Genomic DNA, 22,624 nt, shown 5'->3' with positions numbered 1-22,624 from the left:
CTTGCCATGCTTTATTTGTTTTTCTAGTTAAGTTCTTAGCCAACCCACCTAGCTATATGGACACGTGTAACCATGCGATTGCACATCATGCTTCTCCACTCTTGCAAATGACCATCACCTTCCTTAAAACACATGTGCAAAGCTGCTACTTCCAAAATGCAGATGGTATTAATTATATGAGAAAGGATTTAAATATTTATAACAGGGATTTAATGTTTTCATCAGTATGCTTCTTTATTAAGTATTAATAAAAAAAAGGTGGAATAAGGGCAGCATTTGCCAAAAATCAGAATTAACGTGAATTTACAATTTTCATGCCATTCCACTTTAAACACTTATTCAGATATACCCATTACCAAATGATTTACAATTACCCACTCAAAGGAACTGTGATTCTACCTTTGCTTCTAATACTGGAAACCAGAGGACCTCTAGTCAAGGTGAAGAGAGCAGCACTGCAGCATCATCTCCGGTAGACCCTCCAGTTTGAGTTTGTTGCACTTAGGTGTTGGCTGTTGTGAATTTGAATGGAATAGAATCCACAGTGCAAAAAAAAGTGATACTCCCAGCATATCAAAAATATGAGCTGGTTTGGTAGTCCCTCAAGCTGGGCCACTGCAGGGTGCAGACAGCACCTGTCCCACCACTGACCTCCATCTGAGGGGCTGCAACAACTGCAGCGAGCAGCCTGGCACCATGGATCTGATGATCCTGCTGGTAGCAGGACCCGTGTGGGCACTGTGCAAGGGGAATGCCAGTTCATTTTAACTGCTGGACTGGATAGACAGTGCATGGTGTGTGATGATTATAGGCAAAATTATCACTGTAAGAGTCATTTTTTAACTCTAAGATATGCAGAACTACAACTGCAGCTGATTTTTGTTACACTTGTAGCTCACAGTGCATGGTTTCCCACAGCCTGACATAATTCAAGGGCCTCTCTTTACTGAGAGGTCAGCTCACTGTGACATAGAGAAAGAGAGACAGAGAAAAAAAATAAGCAAGTGAGAAGTAGTTTCCAAAACCTGCTACCAACAGCATGAGCATCAACAAAATCTCTAGGAAAAAGCTGTACTGAGAGCATCCCTGAATGTGCCCCAGGCAACAGGCATAGTGAGGCAAACAAGATTCTAAGTGGATAACAGGCCATAAAATGAGTTTCTTCGATAATTAAACATATCATACTCTTGACCATGATCTCCATGAAGGTAACTGTGATGTGGAAGTCTAGATACCCAAACACGTATGCAGAGTGCTACACTGACATACACAGAAAGCACAGAGTAAGAGATGAGCAAGGATCTCCCTCAGCTGTTGTACACAGAGCAAATACCTGAGGTCTCACTTCATCCCAAGCAGGAAACCAGCAGAACACTGAAGTCCTCCAATTCAGCTTGCTTAGATGCTTCCCTTACACCACTTGCAGTTCGAGCTCAGCTTTCCCTCTCTCCACTACAATCCTTTTATACTGTATTTGCCCTCACTCTCAGCTGTGTAAATCTCTGTTTATGAAATGCAGCTGTGACCATTCCTCAAACCACAAGGAGAAACTTGCCCTGGAACAGATCAGTGCTGGAGATATACACACAGAGAAAACCCTTCAACAGGACTAGGGGTGCTCTGCTGCAGCACTCACTCCTGAAAGCATACCTTCAGAGGGAGGTAAGGGACACAGTGTCACGGAGACTGGCAATAAAGGCAGAAATAATTCTTTCCAGAAGACACAGGAAGCTTTTGAACAGATGGGACACCTTCTTTCTAAATGTACATACATGTGCCTTAAGGAAAGATGGATGCATTAATGGTATGATTACTATGATAATTTGTTGCCCTCATTCAGTGCCTTAATATTTACTATCACGTATAACAATACTTATTTGGGAGGAGGCAGGGACCATCTTTGTGGTTTGCACTAGCACACCAGCCAGCTCAACAAAACCCCAATGCATGTCTTTGCTGAGGGACTTTTCTTATTAAATTTAGTTTTCTGGGCAAAAATGCTAAAGAGATGTTGGAGAAAGGAGACTGGAAGGTTTGTGGGGGTTGATTTGCCTGTCTGATAAGGCTCTGCCTGACCCTCCATTCACCTTTTATTTCTCTGCATGGTGTTCATTTGCATAGGGGTTAGTAATGCAAGGGATAGTGCTATATACTCTGACAGTCGAGTAGGAGGCAGCTAAGGAACAGCCTCTATTTTAAGATAACCTACATGCCATCTTGTCTTTCTTGTATCATAGCTTAAGAAACCTCCTCCTTTCAGACGTATACAGACCATAATGCTCCTTTTAAGGGGAGCCAAAGCAAATTCTAAGAATATTTCTTGCCCGTTTTCCAAATGGGAAAACCTTCCAGACCTCCAGTTCCCACAGATATTTCAGTCTTCTTAGCTAAAAACTTAGCATGTGCTTCTCATATGCTTTGTCTTCAGTGATTGCTAATGCTCCGGAAATCCCCAGCCATGCTGCTGTATTGCTTGTGCTCATCTGTCTGATTAAGAACAAAAACCTAAGCTGTGCAGCTGCAACCACATGATAGCCCAGCTACAATCCCTCCTGGTAACACAGATAGCACTTATCTGTGTGATTCCATCTGATCATATCTTCCTTTCTCCTTTGTATATGATCTCATCATAGCAAACTATATTGCTCCTGTTACCAGCATATGACCACAAGAAAAGTCTTAAAATGCTTCTTTTAAAGTATTTTCAGAGTACAAATTCAATGATGGTGAATGTATTCTGGGGTGATTTGTTAAATAGCTATAATCAAACATAGAACTAGCAAAGCAAAAAACATCAGGGGGTAGATTTTCAGCTTACATACTGGAGATATGGTACAGTCTGGATCAGGGAATAAAGTTCAATTCATAATTGGGGAATGTATAAATAAATCTCTCTCCTATTTGGATAAGCTCTCACAATTAATGCAGCACCTACCAGTTATGTTTTATTGCAAGTGCCTGGACAAACAGTTGCATTATTACAGTGGTACCTTTTTAGTATGCACTTCTGATTGTCTTTTGGTACCAGTGGTTCCTATCTTGACCTTTGAAACATAGCGTCTTACTGCAGTCTAATAATTAACAAAGGCCAATCACAAACTGACTAGTTGTGCAGTCCACATGCACACTCAGGGAGTCACCAGCCTGTGGTGCTCATGGAGATGCTCATCTGTGAGGATCTGTGAATCACATCCTGTGAATCTGCCACAAATTTCCTACACAAAACAAGAAGCTGATAAAGTTCTTTTTGCACTGCTCTATGCAGTTTCAAGAGCTAATGTCTAGACTTAGAGGGTGAACTCTACTGTGGAGGGTTGCATGAGTAGGTACCTTTCGGATGCTTTGGCCCAAACTGAATTCAGCAGTACACAACCCTGAAAGGTGTTCAGGGAGCACAGCTGGAGCAAGATTGTAGCAGCTTCTACAGCACAAGTGTTCCAGGTGTATCCACCTCAGGCCCAGGCTGAAAGCCCAAAGTTTTTTGTTATAGAACAGGGAGAATCAGGTGTCCCTCTGCAGAAGAAAGGCATTTAAAACCTTTGGTTTGCTGTGCCCAGTAACTGCCCAAGGCAATAGGGACACACTGAACTATTTCTATTTGCATTCATTTGTACTTCACAGCCTGCACATGTCCCTCCTGGAGCCTGACAAATGGAAAGTGATTCCTGAGTCAACATTCATCAGACTAAGCCCTACTAGTGAAAAAAAAGGTATTTCCTGCCTATTCTTAGTGCTTGCTTCTATGTGAGCCACAGCTTCCTTCAGCATCCATGGCTTTCAAAGCTTCTGCTAGAAAAGGCCTGGTGGTAAAGATATTACTATGAGGCAGCTGAAAGCAGTAAACCATTGTCTGGCTTTGGTGCCAACCCACACACATATTTAGGTGCCTCAATGTCCCTAAAATCAACCTTGAGGCTCTAAGATTCATCAATACTTGTGAGGATAATGTAGCATTCAACATATAATACAGTCACCACCATGGTCTCAATTACTTCTAAAGGGTTATTTAACTTTCACAGATACCTTTACAGATTTATACTTAAATGTCCTTACATGTACTGACCAGTTTCATGATGAGACCTGAGTAGGTCACTGCTTCTCTGTGCAACAAGCCTAAGAATTTGTTTCAAGCCTCAGAAGTTAAAATGCTTTAATCCATGAAAGGCTACAAGCAGAACTTGAAATCTGTGCTCTACTTTTCCTTAGGCTTTTCTAGTCGAAAGCCCCAGTGAAATCAAGACATCGAACACATTCCTACAGAAGGTCACAGGCTCTACTCCTGTACTACAGATTTTCCAGTGTGCTAGGCTTGTGTTAATCATCATCTGAGCAGCCTGCATGAACAGTGAAGCCAACATTTGTGCCTTAAGGAAGGAAATACATGCAGAAAATAAGTAGTGTTTATTTTCTGTCACCTGAAGAAGACAGAATGAAAGAGATGCATACGGAAATAGAGAAAGAGGAATCTAAGAGGGAGTGAAAGAAAGAAGGAATGAGGGAATGAAAGAAAGTGAGTAAGAAAGAGAAAAAATCCCAAAGGAATGAAAGAAAAAGAACAAAAAGCACAAAGAGGAAACAAAAATAAACAGAAGGAATAAAAGAAAGAAAGAAAGGGATGGACAAACATAAAACCCAGAAAATACAGGGGTCTCTAAACCTGTATGAACTAACTTCACAGGAGACAGCCTTAAATAAGCACAGGTTCTCATCTCACTTAAAATTAGTAAGAAAATGGAGTAAGTCTTTAGAATGTACTAATGAGTATACATAATTAAAACATCTTCTAATCTAGGTCATTGTAGTGTGCAGTACTTGGATATGCATGAATGCATTTGGTGCAGAAATCAGGAAAAGTTATGCAAATATAGATGAGGCCAAGTTCTGCTTCGTTTTCCAAATTACTGCACCTAAAACACCTCTTTAGTTGCACCAGAATACTGAATAGTGTTACCACAGTATTAACCATGCTCTCTACATCTCACCAAGGCTATTGACACTGCAGACATTGAAAGTACATTGCCAGAAGCACACCTAGAAAGACACTAAAATGATTTTTTGCATCTTTGTTTTTTGGACTTGATTCTATTAATCTATTGACAAGTCATTGAAGTCCAGCCAAGTCATATACTACATTGATAACACCATATGCGGGGAGGGTTTGCATACTGTCTGTTGGTCCTGCATTAATACTTAAATAGGACATACAACACTCAAGTTTGTAACACTGATCACATGCAGTAATGATACAACCTTAACAGAATCATAGAATGGTTTAGGTTGGAAGGGACCTTCAAAGCTCCTCCACTTCAATCCCCCTGTAATGAACAGGGACATCAACTACATCAGGTGGCCAAGAAGCACATCCAGCCTGGCCTGAATGTCTCCAGTGATGGTGCATCTTCCACCTCTCTGGGCAACCTGTGCCAGCATTTTAGCACCCTCATTGTAAAGAATCTATTCCTCACATTCACAGCCTACATTCCATCAATTTAAATAAATAAATAAATAAATAAATCACTCTTCCTGCAACTGAATGGCAACAAAAGCCTCTCCTGAGATTTGACAGTGACCATTCAACAGCCAGGAGTGGCAAAGCACACTGTATTGAGAGGGGCTGCAGCACATCAGCCCCTGGCTGGGTGGTAGAAGAAGGACACTGCTGCAGCACACGGGGAAATCTGCCAGCTTTCTGATATCACCCTGGTCAAATTTACAGTACAAACCCCATTTAAAGGGGAGTTATACAACACATTTCCCTGCTTTACTTTCAAATAGTCCAGACCTGAATGAGGACAGAGATATTTTTTCATATGGGGAATATGACTGTAAATAAAAACATGCTTAAATGTAAAATCTTCCAGCAGACAGACAAATGCTTCTGCTTGAGAGCACAGTGTTTAGGAAACAGCAGGCCCTTTAGTTGCCCTGGAAACTCTATTTGTAAAGGGCCACAACTTATATTGTTCTGGAGGCTTTTAACATTTGCATCAAAGCTTCAGAAGACAGGGACTGTCAGTGAGTATTTATTCACCCCAAAAAGCAAACTTCACCTGAAGAAGGTTGAGTGCTGTATTTTTTTATCTCCTGGCTGATAAATGATCTTTCAAGAAGCAAACAAAAAAACCCCATGGAGTTTTACTATTGTGATATGCTTACAGGAAGTCAAACCCAACACGCTTAGGATGTTACACTTGCTGGTCAGGGTTACACAGAGAACCTGAACCCAAACAGAAGGCAAAAAATAAAAGGAAAACAGCAGTTTCAGTGCTGTCATTATTTTCTGTTTACTGCTGTTCAGTAATGACCCTGAGGCTGCATCCAGCAACCTCCACCAGGTTAGGACCTGCTCTTTAAAGGAAATCCCCTTAGAAAAAGTGTTAAATCCAGAAAGCTATAACTAATCAAGCAGGAAAACTCCACTTTTATTCAAAACTTAACTGGCAAAATGTTCTTAATATTAGGGAGAGCTATATATTTTTCCAAGAACTCTGAAAAGAAACACAACCCTTTAGCTACTACCAGAGGTTCACAAATTGAAGCAGTACAAAACACCAGTGCAGGAAGAGCCAGTACACTTCCTACTGTTTTTTGAACTTAGATACTGAAAACTAGTCTATGGACTGATGTTCATACTCAAGCAAACCCACCACTGAAGTCACTGGCTAAGCCACTTGTTCCAGGATGAAACAGAATAGGCAGAGAGATCCCCTTTACCTCTTCTAATTTCTGCATAAATTTCTGCTCTTGAGAAGCTTAAGGAATGGAAGCTGCACCAAGATGAATTCCTCCCATAAGGGTCTTGCACAAGCAGGAGTCGAGGACAAGATACAGAAATCTGTATTTATGGCCTATGTAATACAAGAATTCAGGAAAGAATCAAACAAAAAGAGACCTTCCCCTAATCGTAGAGATGCTCAGAGATGAGCTGAAGGAAAATCTTCAAGAGGTCTGTGCAAGAACAGTAACAAGGAAAAGAGACAGACAGAATGAGAAATTAGGAGTCCTCTGACTCATTTCCTTTGGGAGGCAAAAACTGAATGAAGAAGGACAAAAAATAGAAATCAGGCAGGATACTTCTTTCAATAACTTTCAGAATAAATATGCTCTTTGTGTAGGCAATCGTACACTTTAGCATTTACAATATTCAAATGGATTACTCAAATAGCACAAAACAAGCACAGCGGCAGTTGCACAAATGAGAGCAGACAAGAGGAGGGTAATGGTAATTTTTCACAATGTTTTCTAAAACAAAGCTACTTACATTCCTCACATCATGAACTTTCTATCTATTCTTGGATCATTTTGATGTATGGTTCAACCACGTGCTGTCAAACAACAGCCACAGGTAAAAGGCCATAATGTGCATGGTAAGGTTTTTCTAATTCACAGTATTTGTGAAGCTGCTCCTGGGAATTATCATCAGTTGGCAACAGGTGACTGGACAGCTTTCCTTTTCTTTTTGGTTTGACTAACCATTGACTCCCTCAAGCTCCCTCTCAATTAGGCCAGGTACATCTTGCACCTACCTCTTATGTCATGAAGGAAAAGGAAACCAAAATCCTCTGCAGGTTAACCAGTGTACTGCCTCCAAAAAGCCTGTTAATATTTCTTTAGAAATGTCCAACAAATTCAAATACTCAGCAATTAAGGACCATATTCGTTCTTCAGATTTCATGTTTCTTAATTTCTTACCATTATCAGAATTAAAATATGATGCACTCTGGCATAGCTCCATCTTTCTCTCAACATTGTATCTGGGATACAGAGTTCTCATGAACAGCCTCTAAACGTATGGCTAGTTTCTTCTATAACCATGATGAAGCATCGTTAAAAAACATATTTGTAGCTTTACTTTGCCCAAGAGAGGAAATAATTAAATGAAACCATTCTGACTCTTACTAGAAAACACATAGACAAACAGATGTTCTTGGTTGTGTACATTCATGTCATTGCTTTGGGTACACAAAAATCAGACTTTTATCTACACCGCATGCAGTTAATAACAAAGGTACTGAGGCAAATACACTGAAGAAAAAAGTTTAAGTGACTTGTAAGCATGCTCCATTTAACTGCAACATGAAACTCCTCGCTCTTTAATGAACATCCTGCCCCAGGTCACACAGACCAGAGGAAAAGGTGCTTCTCAAAGTAAGTGAAAGGAAGAAAACATGACAATATGGCTTAGCCCAGAGCAAATGGAAATATCTTCAACTATTCCTTGGGGCTGTATGATGCTTAAGATGAAGCCTTGTCTTTATGGAATTCCTGTCCCACACAACTGCAGCTGGAGTCAGGAGACACAGTCTGCTCTGGTGGATCTCTGAGTTTTGGAAAATCATCTTGCTCCTCTATCTCTAGCCTTTTATCTGTTGCTCTCCATGTCTAGCAGAGGACAACAGATTGCCTACTTTTTGCACACTTGTAAAGCAAGCAGCGAGTTGAGAAGCTCAAAGTTGACACCTGTAGGCATTACCATAACATCAGTGGTAAATAATAATAATACAAGCTGAATTTAGAGCGGAATTTGATACGTAAGGTTTGTGAGTAATCCCTTGTTTGCTTTGTGTTGGTGTTTTCTCAGCTGCAGTGAGAAAACAGTCACGGAAAAAGCAGCATCTTAAGCAAGCAATGCTTCCCTGAGACACTGTTGCAAAGTGAGACGGGTTTCAGGATATACAAGTGATGGATTTCATAGCACTGCATCATTCATTTCCAGCAAGCACTCTCTTGTGTTTTCCATTAATTTGCTGCAAGACATCTTTATCTGAATACATGCAACAACAGTACTGTCCAAGGCCTCTTCCTGAAAGACACTGCAAGACGAATTTAAACATGCTGTGAATCTCCTGCTCTTGACTATGACTGGATGCAGATTTGATGCAGAATCTCCTGCTCTTGATTACGACTGGATGCAGCAGAAAGCATAGACTAATAGAGGGTATCATCTTTGTTATCAAAATTAAGGGGTTTTCATTTGAGTGCCTGCTTTGTAACTCAGGTATTCAGAACCAAACAGTATAAGGTAGAAACTGTATTTTGAATGCAGAGTAGAGAATTCCTGTCCATTCTGAAAGAAGTAACACATCCACATAACATTTCCATGCTAACATGCAAAGCCCATTGATTTTCCATATCAAAATCCCCAAAATCCATATCAAAATCTTCTATACTTGGCACCAGACACATCATGAACTACCTCAAAATTAAAGCGTTCTATGATTCACTGATTGAGTCCACCATACTGGTTATAAAAATAAAACTTCTGTATAGACACTGAGGTAATTCTGGGGGCATTTAAAGATGGCACCTTGTAGGAATTCGTAATCTTTAAACAAATTCTGTCTAAATTCTATATGTTTCCAGCCATTTTAAAAGTCACTTCACTCCTTTGGCACCATCTAACAAACTAGACCCTCTATACAAATGGCTTATGTGAGGAATCTTGAAACACTTTTAAAGGGCTTTTGAAACAAATGTATGGTTGTTGGTCCTTAAGAATAACTTATGTTTGCAAATCCCTTATAAAGGTTTGGCACTTATGGTGAAAGCTGTTCCATGATCCATCAATGAAAGGTATTGTTTTATTGGCTAGACTAAATGAACCCAACCTTTACTTGTATCACCTGATTTACCTATTTCCTAAACATCTATATCTAAATTAATGCACATATGGTTAGCTATGAAGTGAAAAGCTAGGCTACATTGACAAAAGACCATTGAGCTAATGCTATTCCCACTGAAGTTCCCACATAGCAGGGAAGATGACATGGTTGCTGTGACAGCACATGGACATAAATCAACAGAACAGTAAAAAGAAGCATTTCTGGCCTTTTTCACATTAATTGCTCATTCCTATTTCCAGCCTCTATGCCAGCATCGAAGTCCAGGGAGGTGTGAACAGGACTAGTGAACTCATCCATCCAGGAGTCTATCCTGGCAGGCTGGTTCTAACCTGCATTATCTCCCTAATCCGTTCAGTGCAGGTCTTCAACTGTGTTTAGGTGGTGAAAAGGGCTCCATAACCACATCTATGGCACTGCTTTTTCAAGGACTTCAAATATAGCCTGAGCATAAAACTAGGCCATTAATACCAACTTTAGGAAACCCAGAAAGAAAGAGCTGGCCTTTAAATTATTTGTCTAACCCTAATCACTGACCTATGGGACTTCCTTACTACTAGACTCTGGATATCTGATGATCCTAGGGCCTGAACAAAGCCTAAGCACTGCCTTTCAACCCTAGAGACTTCAGATTCTTGTTCAGAGGGCTTCACCTGAGCATTACACATCATCACACCTGCTAATAGTTTCCAGGTTTACTATTCAGGACTTAAACAGCAAATGTAATGGTGTCACTAGTCATCACCAGGCTCTGTTACCTCTCCTGTTACCTGACTCATGTGTTAACACTTTCATCCCACTTTATGATCCACAGAGATGAGATTACAGCACAGAATGCCACATTACCAAAATGAACTTGGCTGTGTGACAGTCTGTAAGCTCATGTAACTAAGCATGACTGGCAGATTCCCCAAAGCATGCCTCAGGTGGGACACCCTTACCAAAGGCACAACTGACCTAGAATGGAGGGAATGGCTCCACAGTGGAGAAAGTGAATGTACCAGAACATGGTGCATCAAGCATCTTCTGAATACAAAGGCTTATGCTGCAGTTTCCTTAGAGTCAGAGGAAAAATGCATCAGCCGGAGTTCCTGTTCTGTTTGTACACACTATAAAGCTGGCACAAACATGAGGTAGGGTTTGTACATGGAGAACCCCAAGGGCATCATCAACAGGCTGGCACAAAAAGCAGTTTGCTTCTTGTCTTTGGCATGATGTTTGACTGACATGGACAGTCTTCTATGTCCGTCAGTTTAATAAGGACTAGTTAATCTGTAAAACAGAAGGTGGAGCCAAGCCTTTGGTGTTATTATGTATTACGACTGTTTAAAGGAAGTCTGGTATCTGTTCACATCTTGGTAATTTTGTCTTTAAAAAGATCTCCTCCATCCTTCACCATGCTCAGGGACTTGTGTGCCAGTTGAGAAGTTAACCCCTGAAGAGAGGCCAGGAGAGGAGTAAGTCAGGAAGCATTGTACCTACCGGACAAAGACTGAGAAAGCTGGCTAGACCACATCTTTCCTATGGTACTCCTCTGTCACATGAAACTCCCCAGAGGAACTTAACCTAGAAACTGCTCAGCCTACAGACCGGTAATACCAATCAACATCCACAGTTGATGTGTAGTTGCATCTACATATATAATATAGTGATATTATATTACATCTAGGCCATCAATAGCCCTTTGACACCTACACTGATCCCAAGAAGCTTTCCAAAAGGAGACAGTTAAACTAACTCTGAAAACAACTATGAGATTTCCAGATGCTAGAGGGAGAAATATTTCTCCTGAGGATGACTAACTTGACCCCTAAAGGTTTTTCCTTCCTCAGCTACTCCAAGATAGCCTTCTGCATGTCAGCTTTTGAACTACTGTACCCAATATTTTCCAGATGACTTAAGAGTTCCTTAAAGGAAAAATCCCACACGCTCAAAACACTTTACATTTGTTGCAGTATGCCACAGGAGAAGCTCATGCTGTAGCCAATGTCTACTTACATGCTGCACCGTAAAATCTGTTTTCCAAGGTTTCTACCACTGAATAAAATCATCTCCCCTTAGGACTATGCACAGGACGATTACTGCAACTCAGCAGTGCATTATAAACCAGCTTTGGGATTACTTTTTGGTTTTGATCACAACTTCAGAAAGTTTCTCAAATGGCTTTGCACAAAGTAGTTGTAAGTCTTTGATTTTTCAGGCTTTTTCTTTTTTTCATGAGTGGAATAGCAGCAACCACCATACACAGGGGAAAAGAAGATAGCACCTGATATCTCCCTGTGAAGAGAGTTTCTTTGAGAATGGTAGATAATGGATTATATAGGTGTCAAATCCTTACCTCTACAGAGCAACACCAACTTTAACTAAACTTCAAAAGACAACTTCAGGGGCATGTGAGACATTTTGTAAGAAACACAATTTCTCCCTAGTTTAAGTATGAAATCTTTTGCCCAAGAGACGGAAACATCATTATGATCAGTAGCAAAGCTCTTCCTGGTATACAATCATTCTGGAGAGATGGGTCTTTCTGCAAATGATACCATAGAGATTTGGGACTAAGGTGCATGACTCACTAACTGAAAAGATCGATGAAGTCTTGGGACTGAATGTTGTGCACCCTTAGGGAAATGAGGAAAGATCAGTCTCCTTTCTGCAGTCATGCCCATCCCAAGAGAAGGTTCCCTTTTTTGTTAATCTTGTTGATGTTCTCTTTTGAGGCAAGTTTTCAGTAGAGGGCACTGCACCAGGAACTGCAGCAGTCAGCGCAAACTGACAGGGACTGGTTCCACAAAAGCCACAGAAGGAAAAGGAAAAAAAGCAAGCAAGTAAAACTGGTTTGGTTTCTTCCTTTAAATTATTAGGTTTTCTGATGATAAACTAGCAATGCAACAAACTTTGTTAAGGGTAGAGAATAACTCATTGCCTTGCTAGTGATTACTGCCCATTTCAGTACCGCTGTTCATCCTAGCCGTAAAATTGCTGTCCTAAGATCCAAGCATAAGAGGTACATTTTTATGTCCCCTGCCCACAGGCAAGCTAATAAAATCCTACAGCTCACCCTATACGGTCCCCATCAAATAAAGATATTAACCACACATAAGATTTGCACTGAAGTCAGCAGGTATTCAGGAATTTGTTCACAATTCTCTTAATGCTTCTGTCAGACATGAAACAAAGCTCAGAAATAATGCTGAGAGATAAAAAAGCCATGCCAGTTTTATAAACCACCCTTTTATAGATACCGAATTTAGCAATGGCAATGGAGCAAATGGAGCTTGTTCTCTCCTCTAAAACATCACCAACCCTTTCAGTAAAGGATATTCCAGGAGCTGTTAGAAGAAGAGCATGCACTCTCAGTTAGAAAAGCACATTACCCTCCTACCAAAGCCGTTTTAGCCATTGCGTTCATAATAGCCAATACTGTGAAGTGCAGTTCAGAACAGGAATCCCCTCTTCAGGCTGTGCTCTCTTCAAAGAGAAAAATCAGACTAATCTCTTTAACAGCATAAGTCAGGAGAAATGGACTATTGATGAAGCAGCTCATTTGGACTAAGAGATGAGGCAAATTAACTGGGCTGCAATCTCCTCAATCTGCTACTGCCTGAACCAGAAAGAGGGCTGCACTGAGAAGGCCAAATAAACTGAAGTAAGCTTTCCATCTGGGGAACTCAAGCAGCTATCATTCACCACTGACATGGACATAACTGCTGGTGGGAAGAGGAAAATTACATACTGAACATGGAGATAACACTCATTTCTTTGTTTTGAACAGCAACATTATTCCTTCTATTTCAAAGAAGACAAATAGAGCACCTACCACAGCTAATCCAACTATGGAATTAAGCCTAGACTTCTTCAACTACCACAGCCCCACTACAACCCATCTGCATTAAAGCATCATGGATCAGCAGAGACATCAGCACAACAGTTGCAGAGTATCAGCAATCACACAGGACACCCATGAGGAGCCATTCTCTATTTCCAGAGCACAGCATTGAAGCTCTGTGACCCATAATCCCAGATGAGGAGTAGCATCCAAATCTCTCACAGCCAGGACAGCAGTGAACAGGAGTCTGCAGAGCAGACTCAAGAGACAACCTGCAATGGTGGGAATTTGATCCCGATATAGATTGTCTCTTACAGGCCTGTTTGTCTATAAGAGGTTCCTCTTCTATGACTAACTTGCATTAAAGGGAAGTACTCTGCACAGACTATACTTGAGAAAATGAAAAGTAATGCGGTTATCTTTGGTTATCCCAAATACAGAACAAACAAGTGGACAGAGTAGCAACCACGCTGTTTCCTCAAATTCCTAGAGCTATGTATTTAAAAGTCTAGAGCAAAGATAGTTTCTTCCATGAAGTTTCCCAGGGGAAGAACACAAGGAAGGAAATCAGAAATTTTAAAACAAAACATACAGGTTACATTAGGCATTTTGATGGTCTCTCAGACACAGCTATCGTAGCAAGCCAAGGACAGAGCTCAGCCCCAAAGCCTCTTCCTCCACTTGTAGCTTTGTCCCCTACCCAACAGTAAGGGTCCTGCAGGACTGCCTGACTTCTTCCTGTCAGCAGTGTTGGAGAGTTGTAAACTGGAATATTTTAAGACCCAGATGAATTATTCTTGTAACATATTATGAATTAATCAGAACATGAAAACAGCACGAAACCACACCAGCCCTTTGCCACACTTTCTAACAAGTATTCCATACTGGCATAACCAAGAGCTTATAAGCGACAAGAACCATGCTGTTCTGGCTCATCTCCCTCTTTCCATACATTGCACACACATTTAATTATGTTTTAGAGTACCTTATTCCTGTAGAGAAGACACGAGTTTATGGCCTTTTGAATGTAAGAAAGAACAAGACAACTGACTACGATAGACAGAAAACATATATGCTACCTGATGCTTTCTGAAGTGGCAACAGCAGAGTTTAGCATGCAAGAATGCAATGCATCTAAACTGACAGAATGAGAGAAGAAAATACTAGAAAAAAAACTTCTGCTCTAGTTAGTAAGAGCCATATAACACAGATATGCAAACGTTCAGGGCTGTGTATAAAGCAGATGAAAAGCAACTGAAACCTTCACTAGCTGGATGGTGTATTACACCAGTTCTGTCCAGCACTACCATAGTAATTGGGGAAAACAAGATGGAGAAAACCATCTACAAAATTAGAAGTTTGGGTCCAGAAGAAATGGCTGATCACATCAAGACCAAATATTGACTCTTCTCAAAGTTTTCTCGTGTGACTTTAGCACTGAATATATCCAAAATTTCATGTTCAAGAAATAAAGAGAGACAAAGAAAGAGAAACTAAAGAAGAAATAGAAACCCTCAATAACTTAGCCCATAGAAGCCTCAAAGATCTTTAAATACAAACTGGGAACCCCTTAGCTCAGACCTGTCCAAATATATACATAAACTGCTTTTTCACGCAGTAAGTACGTAAACCAAATACAGTCCCCAATTACTAACATTCCCTGCAATATTTTGCTATTAACCAGGGTCTAGAGAATAAAATGTTACCATTTTATTTTTACCATTGTAATGGAGCCACTGTTTGGCCCACTTTGTTAGCACTAAAATGAAAGCAATAAGAAGACTTATGGAAACAGTCTAAACTACATACCTATTAACAAGGACTGCAACCATATAGTCCTTTAATACTGTATTACCATTGCTATGCAGAAAGTCATAAGCTTTGTACCCATTTTGCAGGACTTCTGGACTGACTTGCTCTGGGCTAGAAGTTAAGGCTGCACTTCTTTTTTTGACCTCCCTGCACTTTGTTTTACCTGGTTTAAACATAAAACCATTTAAAAATGGCTTTTTATTCCTAATTGACCAGATGTCTGTAGCTAATTGTGTTACTTATGCTTATCTTTGCATGTTTGCACAACAGCTTTACTACAATATCATGATGCAGTATACAGAAATATAGGCCTACAGAAACATAAAAGAGGCCTTGAGACGTGAAAACAAGAGGAAATGGTGTAGAGGAGTACAGGTACAGAACTGCAAAGATGGAGAATAGGCTTGGTATTTAAGACAACACCCATTGCTATCAAAAAGACTCACCAATGATCAGAACAAGTATCTAAACATGTATAAAAGGAATCACATACAGTACATCTGAATACAACATGGAGCTGTAGACTAATAAAGAAAAATGCGTGTTAGCAAACTTATAAAGGTGTCCCCAAGACACAAATGTTTCCTAGAGCAAAGAAAAAGAAACCATTAACATGAAGGTCTTTCCAGTGAAGGACTCCAGATGCTGCCAGTATAGGCACCACCACTAGCAGAATGAAGGCACCAACCATAAGACTTGGAGAAGCAGGGGTAGAGTGAGCACAATGTCAAGGGATGAGGGTAAAAACGAAATGACTGTATAACTGTGTTAGCTCTGTTACTATTGTTAAAACACTTTCTTCACAGAAGCTCTCTTTTTCTTCAGGAATAATGTGATCTAGCCTATTAAAAAATCCTGAAGTAGTCACTTAGGATTTCAGTTATACTATAAAAAACTTCCTAACTTTATATAAGATACATTTGCTCTTTGTCCATGAACAAGATGTTGAGCATAACAAGGCTTTAAGATGTGTTAAGAAATGCCTGAGAAATCAGTCAGAACTTACCTTTAGCAAATTTAATGTACAATTCCAAGCAAAAAATATAGAATGGGAGAGGACATTTCCATAGGAAGATTCTTCCAAACAAAAAGTAAAGAATAGGAAAGGAAGAGGTGGAGCCAAAGAGAAAGCCACCTGCATCCATTTGGCATGTATTAATTCACTGGGCTAGTTAAGAGGCACGTGGTCCATCATGGGGACCCACAGGTGTTACTGCAATACAACAGTAACACACCAGCCACAGGTGTCCACAAAGGTCAGGTGAAAAGTCATTGCAAAGCACTGCCACCAAAAACATTCCAATTCTTGTAGAATTGGGAACATGGTGACATTCATTGGAGGGAAGCTGCATTTTCCCCAGGCTGTTAAGTATAAGAAAACCAATTAAATTTATGAAGTTATTTGTTCTTTACTATTTCACCAAGTCTGCAGGCTTCTTGCTGGTTTCCCAAAGGCTTCTTGTTTCTCAAGCATGCAGCACCATCAGCATGCTGTTATTGTTTGGAACATCATGAAGACTAGCAGTGTCAGCAATGTGCAGACTCAGGAAGCCAAAAGCTTATTAATCTCTGTGTGGAAAAAGACACTGAGCTCTACATTCCATAAAAAATCCTGTATTTCAGCCCCTTGGTAAAAGGACTGTGGTCATTACTTGGCAATCCCCATGCACACATTAAGATTAAAACCCCATTATAACTACGGACAAGAAAAAGCTTTACTATCTTTTAATATGAGCTAAATATCAGCTTGGATTTAGGCACAGATAACGAAAATCTCTAAGTGCAATGGTCCCAATGTTTGAAAAGAGAAGAAAACAGTGAATTTGAACAGATATTTAGTGCATTTTTTGGGTATGTTTCCAATATTGGAGATATTCTTGATACTAATATTTGAAAAGCACCATTCAGAATGAACTACTACAGTCCCTCAGCAGTATTTTATATGTATGAAGGAGAAAACCTGAGCTTTGCACTGAATTATAACAATAATGGGGCTGAGCTGTCTTTGATTTGCAACCCTTTTCATTAGGCTGCTAGACTCTACCTTCTGTGTGAGACAAAGGTGTGGAGATAACAGATCTGTCAGTGATGTGTTCACTAATTACATTTTTAACACTAGCAGAAATAATATTAACTTTGGTGCTAATGATAATCCCTTATGACATTCCAGGCTACTGCCACACTAACCTGCAACGAGCTAAGAAAAACAAAAAATTGGAAGTATTTAATGAATTAAAATACCTCTTACCAGTTTCCTCCATGTTATCCTTTTCATAGCCTACTCATTCCCCACTACAGTTTTGGTACTTGCTGAACCAATAACGCCGATAACCATACAAATAAATAAACCCAGGCACAAAACCAGTTTTACATACAGTCTGAAAAGATCTACAACATTTATTACACCACACTGTTAAAAAGCCCCACACTATTTTCCTCACTAATTCATGTTAGTATCTTTCTTCCTTCTGCTCTTTGTTCTTTGTGCTGGAATGTGGTTTTCACCAAAGATTTGGTCTTTCACAAGGATTTCTGTGATGTGTGAGGGCACTTTATTGATGTATGATTTCCTTTGGAATTTCCTTTCCCTTTTTGTCCCCCTTTTTAAAAAAGGGGACAAAAATACTTAGAGGCACAACAAAAGTTATTTAACAGTCAGTCATGAAGCTGCACATGCTACTACTGGGTAATTCTTGCGAGCAGCCTTTGCCTTTCTCACCCCATCTGGCCTTAATGTCTCTTAACACCCACTCACCTCACCACAGCAAAAATTAGACTAAGCTCCTTGGGGCAGGGTTCTGCATTTCCATAACTGCTCTGAAGCACTAACATACATCTACAAGATGTTGGGGAAAAAAGAAAGGAGCAAACAAACACAAGACTAGAATCCAAGCTGTTAAAACTTGATTTGTAGGGTCAGATGCCTGTGGACACCTTGTCACATATGGCATGTGCATTTTGTTCCGTGACTCCAGTGAAGTGACAGAGCCCAACTAACATGAGCAATACACTGTTGGTTATATACACACAACTGACATCCTTAGCACAGTGTCAAATAAGACATGCAAAACCAGTTGCGAAGTCAGCACACCTTTTGCTATGAACTTAGTCAAGGCTGCCCTCAAGTTCTTCACATACTATGAATATTCCACTTATTCATATATGCATTTTATCTATTGCTGCATTTCTCTTAAGAAATGCTCAGGACAGGTTAGCAGATTAGCATACTGGAATCTTCCATTTGATATAAAAACAGATACTGAGTGGAAAGATGAAGCTCAAGTTCTGCCACATTAACCCCATGGCACTCTTTGCCTCCCTGTACTTGCATTCCTCATCTCCTCTTGCTTTTTTACACATACCTGTGTTTCAACTCCAGCATGGCATGACATCTAATGGCAGAGAAAGCTGGAAGATGGGAGCCTATGATCTCCACAGAAAACACTGTGGTGACAGAAAGCAAAGTGCGCTTTACTGTGTAGACCCCATAAAAAACTTCTCGCACAATGAACTTGATCTATTGATTTTAATATGCTGAAGTGTTTGTACATTTATATGAATCCAAATTTTAAGCATGCCATGGGACCCACTGATGATTCAGCGTTATTTGTCATCAGTGAGGTTTTCAACATTCAAAGATCTGCATATGGTGAATCCTCAGATAACATGGAATAGAAGATGTGCATCCAGAAGTTCATTTCAGAACAAGTGCATTAACTTGACTATGCCTGGTTTAATATGGGTTGAACTTGAAACAAGGTGAAGTGCTTGCTCTTGCTGACAACATCCAGGTTAACTTCAGTGTAAGTTGAATCTGTGCTTCCTTAAAGCTCAGGCTAAACAAAAATAAGACTGGTTCCCTACCTGAATTACCCCAAAATCAAAGGCTTCTTTCAATGAACACAGCCTCAGTGGTTGGTGCACAGGCTTCTGCATTTCTGGATATGGCAGATTTCTATTTAAAGATTTAAATTCATCTGGTTTATTGGAGCTAGGGGCAAAAGGTTGGAAGAAAGAATAGAGCCATCCATGCTACCGCAGCCCTGCAGATAGCAGTCCTGCCTCCCTGAGAGGCTGACCACATGCTGTGTCTACAAGCACTGGGATGGGCATGATTGAATCCAGTGGCTGGGAAGCAGATCCGGACTACAAGTCAACATCCATTCTAGATTCCACAAAAAAGGCTGAGCTACTCTCAGGCCAGGCAAATAAAAATCAGATGATGCAGCCTTTACGAGGCTTTAAATTTCCAACCATTGTGAAATTGTTCCTTGGAAATGAGAAAAAACATCAACTTCTGTGTGAGGGAAGAGTCCCCTCCATACACAGAGAGTCTTCAAATCAGATGCCTTTTGGTTGCAAACGTGTGACGAATCAATGTGTATTTCTGTGCAACACAAGTTCATAGACCAGTTCTGCTTGACTCAGAGCTGATTTCTGCATCCTGTTATCAGCAAAGAATACAGCCCTGGGGACTGCATACGAATGACCGAAACTACTTTAGTGGGAAATAAGAAGATGATGAAGAAGAAACACAGGTGTGTCACATCAGTCACTAGTCAACTGCTTCTAAGGATTTTTTAAGCCAGCTTCTCGCCTGTTGAATAACTGAGTTACACTAGTGTGAAGAAAGAGAGTTAGCACATTCCCTCTCCCCTAAATGTTTCACATTCAAGTCCTCAGTTAGATTATTTAGTGAGCAGACTTTGTTGTCAGCTTCTGTATGTCGTTCATCTAGAACAGCAGGTGCCACACTGAGCTGCAACTTGGCATCAAGGAAAACCTGCCTCTGTGTCAGGGACAGCCAGGACAACCTGAACTCCCACACGGACTAATGGGTACTCCAGTAAAAAGAGCTGCCTTCAGCCCTACTCAAAGAGAAAGTATTCTAGTGGTTTTAGCATCCTTTTGGATGCTTTTAAGGAATGCTCCTCTCAGTGCTCCTGCATTTCATCAGCTCTCCTTCTCATGGAAACTCTAAATCACGCATTTAAAAATAGACCATCAGATTATCTGGGTAAATCATAAAGCTCAGCTTATCTCTCTCTTCCCCTTCAAAATATACAATTTATTTTGTCCACCAGCTCAGCAGCACGACGCCAAGAATAATCCTGTTTGTCTCAGTAACCCCACTATTTTGATTGTCCCTGTGAATCTCCATTATCTGCATGGATGTCACACTGGGGCGTGTGTCTGTGCGAGCATGTAAGGCGGAGGAAGGAATTCTCAGTTCTGGACACAAAGGTGTACAATTCTGCTTATGGCAGTGTTTATGGCCATGCCAACTGTGTGTGTCCTAGCATCACAACATAGCCTTACCCAGCCGTGGAGAATAACACCACGATTCAGCAGGAGTAATGTACTAAGTACTTCAATTATGCATTAAATCGTTGTTTAACACCAATCTAGACCCCAGAACCCGTGTGTTTCCCCTGAGGGCAGACATAATCAATGCCGTGAGAGGGAAGACACAAAGAAATTGCAATTTCTCTTTCCCACACCACATAAGCAACAAACCCCAGCTCCCAGCCCCAGCGTTTCCCATACACACATCTCCTCATCCTCCTCCCCCTGCCAGTGCGGCCCATCAGGCCACGGGAGCCGGAGAAAGCCCTGCAGGGCTATAAATAGCTACTCGGGAAAGAGCGGGGGGAGAGTGCAGCAGCACGTTTCCAAAGATGCTTGCTGCAGAGGGAGGTTTTGCTGGATGAATTCAGAGGGGAAAGGTAACCGGCAGGAAGTTCACTGACACAGCAGGTAATGCCCGTGGAGAGGGGGACATCAGCTGCCCTGGGTAAACTGGAGGCGGAACGCCTCGCTCGATGCGAGAACAGCAAGGTGGGCTTCTCCCTTTGAGTGTCCCACCTAGTTTTGCAGAGGCCCCCCACGCCGAGATGCGTCCACGGCGGAGAGAGCCAGCGAGGGTGCGAATCAACTCGACCCAAGTGTTATTTATTAGCACACACAGCTTATCTGTGCCAAGTTTGTCCTGAGTCAAGCGGTGCTCTTTACACACACCGGATTTGCACTGCCCGTGCTCCTGCCCTGCCCCAGCGTGGGAACGGCAGTGCAGGCTCCCCTGCCCTCTCCCCCGTTTCCCTTCGAGACACAAAGCCGAGAGGTCCCGTCTTGCAGGAGCCGCCCCATTCCCCCCTTCCCTCCCTCTGGAAACTTTAGGGAACTCCAGCCACCGCCTGCAGCACGGTGCGTGCTCGCCCCTTCCTGCCGGGCACACCGGGGGCGCATCCCGGGCACCGCATGCAGGCTCCACCGCTCCTTGGGGCGCGCTCCGCGCTCCCCCGCCCGGGCACGCACCGCGGGGCTGTGCAGTGCTGCAGTGCCCGGCCCGGCCCTGCCTCACCGTCCTCCAGAGCCGCTGCCGCTTGGCACTGACGGAGGTGGCGGTGACGATGAGGTGGGAGACGGACACCACCAGCCCGAAGACGATGGCCAGCAGGGTCCGGACGGGCAGCAGCGAGTAGGAGACGAAGGTGACCAGCATGAGCTGCCACATGCCCTGCTCCGGGGTGCTGGGGGGCTCCATGCCGTAGGCGCCGAGCGAGAAGGGGCAGCAGAGAAAGGAGAAGGTGAAGCTGAAGAGCAAGGTGAGCTTGACTATCTGCTGCAGCTGGGTGACCTGCAGGTACTTGACATTGGTGACGATGAAGAGGGAGAGGAAGATGATGCAGTGAACCGGGTGCGACCCTTTGGAGATGGTTAGGCTGGGGCCGGAGAGCAGCTCCACCAGAGCCAGGCTGGCGGTGAGCACGATGAGGACGGCCAGCGCCTTGAGGGTGGACGTCTGCTCCAGCTTCAGGTTGTAGCTCTGGAAGAGAGCCTCCAGCTCCTTGCAGTCAAACTCGTCCTCGCAGGCGATGGCATCCAGCAGCAGCAAGGGAGGGGGGTCCCCCAGCCCGGCTCCCGCTCCCGCTGCCGCGGCAGGCGGCGGTGAGCAGCAGCAGTGACAGCACTTCTTCCTCTTGGTCTTGACTTTCTGAAACGGTATTTCCTCCATGTCAGTGCCATTCATAAACCCCGGGGAAGAAATGCTCCTCCTGGTGTCCCCCGCTGCCGCTCCTCCGCCTCGCTGCTCATAAAAGAGAGGGGGGCTACGAGCAGGAGCCGCGGCCGCTCGCCCGCCGGCAGCCGCAGCTCCGCGGACGCGGGCACCGGGCGCAGCCCGCGGCGCCGGCAACCGCCCCCCTCCGCTGCCACCGAGGAGCCGGGGATGGCTGGGACGGCGGGAGGAGAGCCTCACTCGTGCTAATACGCCAACCTTCCTGCCTGCTGTCTCTCTCTCTCTCTCCCCTCAACCCTCCTCCTCTTCCTCCTCCTCCTCCCCTGGTGCTCCAGGGATGTTAATCTC

At 42.4% G+C, this 22,624-nt stretch overlaps 1 protein-coding gene across 1 annotated transcript in view; it reads right to left on the bottom strand.

The window, feature by feature from the left end:
- Positions 1 to 22,288, bottom strand: part of ADCY1 (adenylate cyclase 1) — a 136,922-nt gene extending 114,634 nt beyond the window's left edge. The window contains exon 1 of the mRNA XM_034065282.1: positions 21,620 to 22,288. Within this exon, the coding sequence (XP_033921173.1) occupies positions 21,620 to 22,288 (669 nt within the window). The remainder of the gene's footprint in view (positions 1 to 21,619) is intronic.
- Positions 22,289 to 22,624: the final 336 nt, after the last annotated feature.

The sequence above is a fragment of the Melopsittacus undulatus genome, chromosome 1 (assembly GCF_012275295.1).
Source record: "Melopsittacus undulatus isolate bMelUnd1 chromosome 1, bMelUnd1.mat.Z, whole genome shotgun sequence".
Classification (NCBI taxonomy): Eukaryota; Metazoa; Chordata; class Aves; order Psittaciformes; family Psittaculidae; genus Melopsittacus; species Melopsittacus undulatus.
Note: the sequence above shows the minus strand (reverse complement) of the source record. Positions and strands in the feature narration are given on the sequence as shown.